Genomic DNA, 12,616 nt, shown 5'->3' with positions numbered 1-12,616 from the left:
AGTATTTTATATAAATAGACTATTTTGACAGGCGTCACTGTTCAGTCAGGATTTTCGTGCTTTTCCAGTGACAATTTAAGGTTAAAAGGTAGGACTGGAGCAGGTCTTTAAGTTTAACTAACTCCATTTAGTAACAAAAGAGATATGGTGAAAAGCATCAAAATTAAACTGATTTTTAAGTAAAACGAGGTCATCATTATTGAAATATTTGCGTCAGTTATTGACCTTTGTCACACGACGAGGACGATGATGTGGACGAACTAATTTAAGTTTTAATGAAATTCACCAGATGTCCCTCCAGGCATTATTTAGAGCCTCGGTAGAACCATGCACCAACATTGCTCGAACTCACAACACAGTGAGAACACGAAATTCGAAGTCAATGACTAAGTATTGAAAGATCGTATTTTGCCGAAAAGTCGAATCTGTTGTAAAGTGTTACTTTACAGAAATGTTGCATTAGTGAAAGTACGGAATACAGAGCTTCCAGTGCAACAGAATACGAGGCCTTTCCTTCACATTGCGGCCTCTTAATCTGGTAGATCTAAATAAAAAGCTAAACGTTTTTTGGCTGAAAAATATTCTTTAATTTTCAACCATTTCTGATGCTCAAATAAACTGTGCAAAAAATTTTCTGCAGTGAAAATAAATAAACAAAACGAAAAATAGAAAATATAAATATATACAACAATGCTAAATTTATCTGGTATTCAAAAAAAAATAATCTGTAAGTTCTTTACTTTCCAGATTCTCTTGGAAGCACACTCTACAGGATCTATTTATAGATGTTCGATGGAAACAAAATCATCTCCTTCAGCGACTGACACAAATCTGAAATCTGTTTTATGCATTTAAATTTAGTTGAGATATGAAAAGTACATTCAAGCAACCCAAACTTTATTTTTCAAAATACGCCTGCAACATTTTTTCAGCATAATTATGATTTAACAAAATGAACTTTTCATATTTCATCTATTCAAAGTTTGTCTTTAATCTTTTTTATTTAGTAGATTACTTTTCGTAAACTTTAGAATACTGTTCATCCATTTTATTTCAACATTTCAAATATCTTGCACTTCGAAACATTTACTTCTCTCCAATGACGTTTTCAAATTTGCTAGATTCCATCTGAACTGTTAATCATTCAATAAATATTTGTGATATACAACTTTCTGAGAATATTTTTTTTGTTCTTTAAATTTTAGTATCTTGAAAAAACTGTATCTATCCATTATGCATATAAATATGTTTCTCTGCTATGCAAACTGGCCAATGAAAAGTATCTTACTGGCTTAACTGTAAATTAATCTCACTTTTCATGTTTTTCCTTAACCTTATTTCCTTAATTTCACTTTTCCTTGTACCAAAATCCTAAACCTGTTCATATACTTTAACATACTGTTCATATATTCAAACATAATGTATACCAACTGTCCATATATTTAATACTTAAACATACTGTGTAAATATTCTAGTACCTACTTTCTATATATCTAAACCTGTTCATATATTCAAACATTCTGTTCATATTTGTATACCTTCAGTCCAAATATTTAAACCTACTGTTCATATATTTAAACATGTTCATATATTCAAACAAATACTTTCCATACAGTATACTTAAACCTTATACTATTCTGATATTTATTCAAACACTGTTCATATTCCTAAATATATAATTCATATATTTTCAGTAACTTTCTTGTCTGACGAAAAGAGAAAAGCTGTATGTCAATTAAATACAACTGATGGAGCTTAAGCTCTATAGTCCCATCCTTTAAGCTTTAAAATCTCGCATTACCTATGCCCTTCGTTAAAAGAATTTTATTCTAGTTTTTCTTATAATAAAGAACTCATTTACAAGCAAACACTACCTGTGTTTTTTTCTTACCAAAATACTGAACCAAAAGATAAAATCTTGTTTTCTGGTGACATATAAAATGTTGAAAATTACATCATTAAGTGTCTTAATCCTATACCTTTAAAATGAGTAAACATTAAAAAAAATTAAATCCTGTTTGTAAACAAGAGATTTGATACTAAACTGTTAAAAAGAGTGAGTATATCATTAAATAGACATGAATAAAAACCAACACTTTACCACATATTAATTTCGAAATTAACATGTTTAAGATTAACTGAAAATGAACTTAAATTCTAAAACAAGATGGTAAATAGCACTGAAATAACCTCTTAAACCTTTCTTTTCAATTTTCTTTATCGATAAAGCCCTAAAATGGGCATTTAAATAAACAGTAGGCCAAAAGTAATATTTGAAAAGAAGTAAAAGACACAACAGTCCTCCTCCGCTCACCTGACAAATAATGATAGCACACAAACACTTTTAAAGCCCTAAGTAATCACGTACATGAACAGAAAAACCTGCAATCATGTACATGGACAGAAAACCTGCAATCATATACATTTGTATATGGGCAGAAAACCTGCAATCAAGTACATGAACAGAAAACCTGCAATCACGTACATGGACAGAAAACCTGCAATCAAGTACATGAACAGAAAACCTGCAATCACTTGCATGAACAGAAAACCTCTTAGGAATATTAGATCAGCGAAAAAAAAAATCACATGATCTCCAAATTTGAAAACCATGTTTTGGAACCGTTCAACGAATTTGTCATGGTTTTTTTTCTGGTTATTTTTATGATTTCAAGTTCTGTTTTACAGACAGATGTTCTGGAAAACAAATTTGAGGGCAATGTCTTTGGAAGTGAATTCCTATCACTGAGAAATCTAATAAAGTTGTAGCTGTTAAAAGTACATATGTATATTAAAGGAAAATACAGGTAACGACCCTTATGTTGGCGGACATAGCACAATCACATCAAAACAGATCCAGCAATTAGCACAGATGAGTTTTAAATTACCATTTCTTCAAAAAAAAATTTTTTTGATATGTTTAGATGTATATTTATCAATGGTTTAAGGGATTATTCAATAAATAGCATAAAATCTTAAAGGCAAAAAAAAAAATGATAAAAAAAATTGTATCAATGTAAAATGTGTGAATTTACACCTTCATCCACAATATACATCTGTAGTTTAAAAACTTATCAATTTCTCTGCAGAATGATGCTGAAACCCTCACAGCAATAAACTTTGAGCTACATTTAATTTCCTTAATTAGAATGTAAAAATTTTGCTAAGACACTATAAGCTGAAATTATGAATGAAAGTATTTTCCCCTATTAAGAGCTTTAAAAACTGGACAAAGTAATGACAGATTGTAAATTAAGCAATACTTAATTTAATTAGCAATTAATCAATACTTAATTGGCAATTAACCCTAGAAAGTTAACTAATTACTTGAATGTAAGCAATACTTAATTGGCAATTAATCAATACTTAATAGGCAATTAACCCTAGAAAATTAAACTAATTACTTGAATGTAAGCAATACTTAATTGGCAATTAATCAATTCTTAATAGGGAATTAACCCTAGAAAGTTAACTAATTACTTAAACTAAATTTGTAAAAACTAAGACAAGGTTGTATATGAAAAATGCAGTCCTTATTAGGTAAAAATTTGTAAGATAATTATGATAATTAGTTCCATCAAATCATAACGTAATCAAACTTTTGTACATGTGATTTATAAATTGATTGGGAATTCATTTGCTAATAAAATGACTGCAATATTTAAACAATAAATAATTAAAATACACAGACACTTGTTTCTAACTCAATAAAATCTTTCTAATTTTCTGACAGTAGCACTTGTGTATTTCGTATGGTTACTCAATATTTCAAAGGCTCTTGAGAATTTAATGACAGACTGATCCAGCTAAAAGAAATCACTCTATCACTAAATTTTCAAAGTTTCTTTGCGTATAAGGCTATTACAAAATAGTTCCTTCTTGGGTGATTTAAGCAAATTTATACAAGGAAAGTACAATGCTCTTGCACTGAACTTCCAAACAAAGCCATTTATGAAAATATAATAAAATATGTACAAATAGTTCAAATTGGGCAACAAAAATAAATATGTAATAGCACTTGATTCAAAATATATGCACAATAAATTAATGAACACACAAAGTTAAACAAACATTAAACACATATACAATTTTAGTAAAAGAAGGAAGAAAAGATCTAAGGGAAAAGTTTCACAGAAAGCAGAAAACACACATGGTAAGAATGATACAAAGAAGAAACATGTGTCTATAGAAGCTCCACATAAGGCAAATAAACACACAAGAGGACTGACAAAGAGAACAAAGTTAACAATTAGTTAAGGGAAGTAATGAAAGAGAAGAAAATTGGAGAAGAAACTCATACAATGTAATGACAGATTGTAAATTAAGCAATACTTAATTGGCAATTAATCAATACTTTTTAAAATTGGCAATTAACCCTAGAAAGTCAACTAATTACTTATTTAAATTTGTAAACACATAAGAACAAACAGGGGAAATACAAAAAGTGGGGAAAAAACAGTTAAGTGTTACAAAAGGTGAATAAAATCATTAAAGACTAACTAATTGAAAAAGAAGATAGTAAAAAGTTAAACGAAAAATAGAAATGCACAGAGAAGAAACAACTAGTAAACAGAGCGAACAAAAATTACATTGAAAAGCTAGATAGGTTTAAAGGTTGGAGAAAAAATTTATCACACCCTCCCTACTTACTACTCAAGAAAATGTAAGTATGAAAACCAAAGAGAATAAGCAGAGTTTGAAAACAAATAAAGAGATATCAGTAAAGAAACAACAAAGCTGGAAGGAAAGGGAGATCAAGAAATAGAAAATACAAAAGTTAAGAAAAGATTTACACAAACAAAATGTAAAAGGAACAAAACTAAGTAAACAAATTTTTGTGACATTTTTTTCCCCAGATTTTTCAGATTTTTTTTAGTTCATTACTAAATTTATCACTACTGTCAAAATTAATAAAATTTATAACAACAGAAATTCCACAGAGCACACTTTCAGCACAATATAAAATTCAATATATAATAATAACAATAAATCAGCTCTGTCAAGTAAAGTTTAACAAATCAACATAATTTTTTACATCTACACTATGAAAGACAACAAAAACATGAAAGACATTTCCTAAGGTTTGTACCATCAAAATCCAGCTAAACTGACCTATCTGGTTCCTGCAGATTCAGTTCATTTTACACGAACCTCCCTGGTTCCTTGCTCCAGTGATTTAACTGGTATCTGGTTCCCCCCAATATATTGGTTAACTCCCTAATATCTGGAACTACCTGGTTCCTAATTAAATATGGTTAGTTCCTGGATGGTTTTTATGATTAGTTCCTTTACAAAGTACAGTTTTCTTTCAACAATCTCATTCTCTGAACTTCCTGTTTTTCCTTAAAATTTCTCTAGTCTCGCTCCAAAACTGCTTGGCTCTGACTTGATTCTGACTTGATAAATAATATCTGGTCTTAAACTTGTGTCAACTGTAGCGTTTCTTCAAACTGAAATGTGCAAAAATATTCATAATGTTGCGAAACTGCTTTTATTCCAACTCAAGAAAATCTTCCTTTCTGCATTTAGTACCAAGGACACCCAAGTACTGGACATAAAACTAAAAAATTATGAACGTGTTCAGTAGAAGCATTTGTTTTCAACATTTTTTCCAGTTTTTCAGTCATTTAAAAGGAGGTGTCTACTTGCAGCACTGAGCACAACGCCAAGCTTTATACTGCTGCCTCATTGGAGACCAGGAGTACCAGGCCACAGACATATGACATGATACCACACCCAGTCTCATTTTAGTGACACTTGGCTGAGAAGTCCTAGAACTATCCTAAACACCGACTGTCAAGCAAGGAAGCTATTGTTACCACTTTTCATGACTTTGTATGTTTGAAGCAACCCATCTGAAATATTTTTCCATTACAGCTTCTTTTTGTTGTGGGCCTACTATGTAAATGCGTGGCTCTGGGGCTGTGTTTTTGGTGCGCTGTGCTTCCAAGAAATCTACCCTTACCTATTATCTTTTGTATGATACTGCCAAGCGGGCAAACACTCGTCCTCCAGCACTTGAACCCGGCGCTCTAGTACTACACTACAGATCGTCACCTTAGCGCAAAAAGTGAATAAGTCCTTCTTTAAGTCAATGCAGTTATACACTTCTTGCGCTGAGGTGACGAGATGTGACAAAACTACTAAAGAAGCAGCATTCAAACATCAATATTTCACTGCAACATTGCTCATCTTCCTGTCAAAAGCAGCACGATAATTGATCACATTGATCAATGCCTAACCCTTATGCTGGTTATGCATTTATGACAAGTTTAAATCATGATCAGCCAGCACATTCATGCAGTCGGACCATGTTCTGTATTGTTCACTATTCAGTAAGTATCTTTTTGTAAGCATCCCTTTAAACAGTTAATGGTACTGCCCAAACTGAATGATGAACCAGTCTATTTTAGAAATTTAGCAGCGTAAAGGTTAAATCACTTACTTACCTTACAGTAATGCAAGATTAGCATGACCCTTTGTGTTACGGCTGAGAGGTTTATGGTTCCTGAGTGCGTCTGGTTCATGTTTCCAGTACCAGCATGTTCGGCAAAAGTACTTAAAACATTGCAGATCGCGGCAGAAATACGGGCCGGGCTGTAGGTTACACAGTGTACAGATGCTGTCCTCGAGGTACGGGTCAATCTGGATCTGTAATGAAAAATTTTGTTTGTAAGTTTTGATTTTAATGCTGTTTTCAACAGTATTTCAGTTATGTACTGGCAGGCAGTTAACCTTACCAGTGTTCCTGGATTCTGTACCAGTACAAACCTGCTCTCCGAAAAGTAACTGCCAACTTCCCCACATCAAGTCATCACGGAGAACATATGGCCCACCCGAGGACAGAAGTCATGACCCCGCGATCTGTAGATGGATGCTTTCCCTATTGCGCTAAGTGGATGAGTTTGTAATAGAAAAATAACCCGATTAAAAAATATCACAAGTACACTTCTAGAACTGACATTGGCCGGCATCTTGCTCTTGGCAGATCCACCAATGTTCTTCTGTAACTCTGGAATTTGTGAGAATTCAGCATTTTTACAGGGTTTCAAACCCTAACTGGGTTAGACTAGCAATACAGAGGGATCAAATATAACTACTGGGCTACGTAGGCCCCTTGGCTTTTTCACCATATAATTTTTGTCAGTGATTGAATATACAGAGAGCTTGCAGGTAGGTAAATTTATCATTTCCGGTAAATTGCAGTTATCATTCAAAGATCTTCCTACATTTTACATACATCATGAAACTGACTTCACTAACTGATAAACAAGCTTCAGAATGATTTAAATTTCATATATTCTGTATGTGTCATTTTTCAAAAGACACAACTGCAGTAGGTTAAATTTGGACATTCTAGACCTTACATCTAATAAAACAAGAGCTGTCCATAAGACAGCCAAGCTCGACTATTCGAAATATTGTCACAGAAGCTGGAAATTATTACCCAAAATGTTAAATATCAAAAGAGTTTTAAGTTCAAAAGGGGACATATCAGAGTTATGGGACTTGATGCTATCAACTAGTTTTATAACCCCGAAGAAACATGTTAAGTTTCAATTCAATATCTGCATTAGTTTTGGGGATAGTAACTTGCATGTAAAACTTTAACCAGAATTTTCTAAGTCCAAAAGGGGGCATAATTTGCTCAAAATACATGTTAAGAGTTATGGAACTTGACCCAGTGAGGTAGGTAATTGATCTAGAAAAAGAATAAATAAGTTCCAAATCTATATGCCTTTTAGTAATAGCTGTATGTACTTGCACGCAAAACTTTAACCAGAATTTTCTAAGTCCAAAAGGGGGCATAATTTGGCCAAAATACATGCCAGAGTTATGGGACTTGACCCAGTGAGGTAGGTAATTGATCTAGAAAAAGAAAAAATAAGTTTCAAATCTATATGCCTTTTAGTAATAGCTGTATGTACTTGCATGCAAAACTTTAACCAGAATTTTCTAAGTCCAAAAGGGGGCATAATTTGCTCAAAATACATGTTAGAGTTATGGAACTTGACCCAGTGAGGTTGGTAATTGATCTAGAAAAAGAAAAAATAAGTTTCAAATCTATATGCCTTTTAGTAATAGCTGTATGTACTTGCACGCAAAACTTTAACCAGAATTTTCTAAGTCCAAAAGGGGGCATAATTTGGCCAAAATGAAGGTCAGAGTTATGGGACTTGGTGCTATCAACTAGTTTTATAACCCCGAAGACACATGTGAAGTTTCAATTCAATATCTGCATTAGTTTTGGAGATAGTAACTTGCATGTAAAACTTTAACCAGAATTTTCTAAGTCCAAAAGGGGGCATAATTTGCTCAAAATACATGTTAGAGTTATGGAACTTGACCCAGTGAGGTTTGTAATTGACCTAGAAAAAGAATAAATAAGTTTCAAAGCTATATGCCTTTAAATGATAGCTGTATGTACTTGCATGCAAAAACTTAACCAAGGTGTGACGCCGACGCCGACGCCGACGCCAGGGTGAGTAGAATAGCTAGACTATTCTTCGAATAGTCGAGCTAAAAACTCACCTTCTTTGTAAATTTGGGTGTTTTAATTTCTACGAAAGCTGCTTGTACAGCTTTCATGTAACTTCTTCTACTGCTAAATGTCACCCTACCACTGCCTGAAATACAAATTCTTATTCAGTCCATTTTGTAAACACAGAATTTAAGGTAGTGGACCCGTAACAACACTCGTCAATTCCCATTCAAGTAGTACCTACTGTTTTGCAATTGGGCATTCTTCTGACAATATAATCTATAATGTTAGAATGTGCAAGACTTTCTCTAAAAGCCAGAGAATGTCAAAATCGCAAACAAAGAATATGTAATTGGTCGATTACCATTACGGGTCCATTACCATTAGTTATATGGTGACTTTTGCATGACCCCCTGGACTTTGTACGTCCTCTTTATACACTGACAAAATATAGGTTGTACTGTCAAACCTTTAACAAGCAGCCATCCAAAGAAGCGACAAAATTTGGCTCCTTAATGCAGTCCTGACATTACTTCAGGCATGGGTGGGCATTAAATGGGTAGAACCTGCAACTTTTAATGAACTAGATGGACAGTTGATTCAAATGTAAGAATTCTACAATCCAAGCAAATTTTTGAACCCACATTTAACATCAAAATCAGGAAGTGTAACTCGAATGTTCATATATAAAAGCTTTGAACAAATCCATTAATTATGGCTAATATTTATCTGATTAACCACCTATAACAATCTGAAAACAAGAATATGAATGTTAAACTACCGTATTTTGGTGTGTATAGGTCGCACTTTTTCTACCCATTTTGCTGCCTGAAAAAAGTTCCTGCGACCTATACGACAGAACATTGCCAGCAGTTTTTTTTTCGGGCCAATTTTCTGACCATAGCTCTCGCAAAATTACGTGCATCTGTTACGAACGAAAAAAATGGATAAAAAATATCAATATCGGCAGCTTTTCAGCCAACAGCGGTTACTTTCAATAAAATATATCGTAAATAACCCATACAGACTATTAAAATTACGAATGACATTAATTCAAAGATGTTTTTGCAGTCTGAATTACGTTTGTTTCTACTTTCGTTTTACTGGACGCCATTGACATGTACTCCGGGTTGGATAAAATCCGGACAGATCCGTCCTCCATTCCAAACATTGTTTATACTAATTCTTAGCGTATTAAAAAATTTGAAAGATAATTTTTTACTTTTGATTTTTAAATAAAAGAAAAAAATCCAAACAGAGATATTTTGTTAATCTTTTTACTCAGAATCAAAAGAACGCTGTTAATTACATGACACGGAAAGGTGCTATAATTGCTGCGCAAACAATTCACACTTAAACTTGCATGATAACAGAATGAAAACGCAAACCGTCTGCTGCCAATTAGTGTCAAAAAGCCGCTTTTCTTTGATGTAGTCTGTTACCGATACTACTGTTGGTACGAAACGGTTGGGAACGAAAATAACACTGTCCGATTTCCACCAATCAGGTTCTGATAATAATTCAGTCCGCGGCATCAATATTGCCGCCGCCATAACTTTTTTGCCGGTAAATATTAAATATTGCTGGGGAAAAAATCCGAAATTTAACTGCGACTAATACGCTGGAAGTTAAATTTTCCGACCATTTCCAAAGCAAAAATTAGATGCGGACTATACATTACCGCGACCTATACACACCAAAATACGGTATGCATCAAGCACCACACAACATGTTATAAATCTTCAGTTGGAAGCTGAAAGTCAAAATTTTGTATTAAGAAATAAAAAAGCTTTATTACCAATAGGATACTTGTGTTTATCACAATCTATCCCAGAATACACAACATTTCCAAACAAGTCATTCATGATGACAGAGAGAGTCTCGGCGGAGATCATTCCATGCAGTGCTCCGACAAACACCGTTTTGTTGGCATCCAATCTCTGTGATGGTTGACGTACAAAGTTTGAATCACTCAACATCCATGGAATTACCTGTACCTAAAGACAGACATTTTGGTATGATTAATTAGGATATAATCAACACACTGGAAAAGATCATGAAACTTTAAATTAAGCAATAATTTGTATCAAACTTAGGCCTTTGTGATGTATTCATACACATAAGAACTCCAAACTCGAATATTCTACGATAAATCTTATTTAAATACTTATTTCGATCCTAACACAACTTACTTCAAATAACTTTAGGCAAGAATCAGAGTAGTATTTTCATCTAAAGTAAATTACAACTGCGTGCTATGCCATTTGGCTTATTGCGAAACACGGTGTACGCAGCAGTTCAAGTCTGGTTTATTCTAGAATAATCTGAGATAGATTTTGCTATACAAGTATGTAGGTTATTACCTGGTCGTGTTAGAATAGGTTTTAAAACTATGAAGTCCACAGATTAATATCAGAGCTTTTATATAGACCCTGAAATATTGTGACGACTGTATCAAAGTGGTAAAAATCTTTAGTGTGGTTCCAAGGCAAATACTTTGTAAGAGAATTAACTATCAACAGGTGTTTCATGATTGGTGACCAGACAGCAGTACACTATCCATACAAAAACATTGCAGATTAAAGAAACTAATGGCTTAACTGTCAGGACCACATACAAACATATTATGCAAAATATCCTGACTGGTAATAACTTATCTTAAAGGAATTAAAAACCGCCCATAATTTGTCAAAAATCTTAACAAGTCATGTACAATGTACCTTAAAGTGGAATTATGCTCATTTTTCAAGTAAAAATCCAGCTGAAATAGATGTGTGTATAAAATGGTGGAGGAAATTAGAGCTTTTAACCCACTATACCAAACTCTTCCTGTTTTCAGTACAAAACAATAAGTTTCCAAATATGACCTTTCTTATTTTGACTGAGCCAACAGTCTTTTTAAGACAAGAGGACTATGATGGTCCTGAATCGCTCACCTGTCCCCACATGACCCAGTTTTTAACTGAGTATAACGTTGTTTTTTCTATTATTTGACATAGTGACCTAGTTTTTGAGCTCATGTGACTCAGTTTTGAACCTGACCTAGATATCATCAAGATGAACATTCTGACCAATTTGCATAAAGATCCATTGAAAAATATGGCCTCTAGAGAGGTCACAAGGTTTTTCTATTATTTGACCTAATGACCTAGTTTCTGAAGGCACGTGACCCAGTTTTAAACCTGACCTAGATATCATCAAGATGAACATTCAGACTAACTTTCATACAGATCCCATAAAAATATGGCCTCTAGAGAGGTCACAAGGTGTTTCTATTTTTAGACCTACTGACCTAGTTTTTGACCGCACGTGACCCAGTTTCGAACTTGATCTAGATATCATCAATGTGAACATTCTAATTTTCATGAAGATCCATTGAAAAATATGGCCTCTAGAGAGGTCAAAAGGTTTTTCTATTTTTAGACCTACTGGCCTAGTTTTTGACCGCATCAAGATGAACATTCAGACCAACTTTCATACAGATCCCATGAAAAATATGGCCTCTAGAGAGGTCACAAGGTTTTTCTATTTTTAGACCTACTGACCTAGTTTTGGACCGCACGTGACCCAGTTTCAAACTTGACCTAGATATCATCAAGATGAACATCCCTTGAAAAATGTGGCCTCTAGAGTGGTCAGAAGCAAAAGTTCACAGAAGCTCACTTTGTGACAGGTGAGCTAAAAACTGTAATTAAAACGTCAAACCTCCTTAGATCTCATTCTACGACTGGAGATGTTGTAGTAATACTCTCCTGTACTGTAATCATGGGTACACTCCTGTAACAGTGACCTCACAGCCTTCTCAGACTCGAACAATAAATACACATACCCTGAAATATACCAATTAGTTTATACTAATTTATTTTAGGTCGATTGTGAAGCAAGTTCTACAACTTATATTAATCACTCTCGACATCTCATTCCTGATGGAATCCATCATCATGAGGGTATGAAAAATGATAGGCCAGTTTCCCTTTTAATGCCGAGCACCAAGCAAGGGAGCTACTGGTACCATTTTTCATGTCTTTGGTATGATGTGGCCAGGGATTGAACCCTCGACCTCCCACACTCGATGCAGATGCTCTACCTCTAGGCCACTGTGGTGGTTCTATACATACAGCAATTATGTAAAGA

The 12,616-nt window shown here is 33.8% G+C and overlaps 1 protein-coding gene across 2 annotated transcripts in view; it reads right to left on the bottom strand.

Annotated features, from left to right (window-relative positions):
* Nucleotides 1-563: 563 nt before the first annotated feature.
* The window catches only part of LOC123542143 (cytoplasmic polyadenylation element-binding protein 1-like), a 34,154-nt gene continuing 22,101 nt past the window's right edge, over nt 564-12,616 (bottom strand). For both annotated transcript variants that reach the window (XM_045327811.2, XM_045327812.2), the window contains exons 11-15: nt 12,188-12,312; nt 10,281-10,479; nt 8,533-8,627; nt 6,450-6,651; nt 564-5,450 (exon numbers count right to left, since the gene is read on the bottom strand). In XM_045327811.2, the coding sequence (XP_045183746.1) occupies nt 6,451-6,651; nt 8,533-8,627; nt 10,281-10,479; nt 12,188-12,312 (620 nt within the window). In that variant the 3' untranslated portion in view covers nt 564-5,450; nt 6,450. The remainder of the gene's footprint in view (nt 5,451-6,449; nt 6,652-8,532; nt 8,628-10,280; nt 10,480-12,187; nt 12,313-12,616) is intronic.

The sequence above is a fragment of the Mercenaria mercenaria genome, chromosome 19, assembly GCF_021730395.1.
Source record: "Mercenaria mercenaria strain notata chromosome 19, MADL_Memer_1, whole genome shotgun sequence".
Taxonomy (NCBI): domain Eukaryota; kingdom Metazoa; phylum Mollusca; class Bivalvia; order Venerida; family Veneridae; genus Mercenaria; species Mercenaria mercenaria.
Note: the sequence above shows the minus strand (reverse complement) of the source record. Positions and strands in the feature narration are given on the sequence as shown.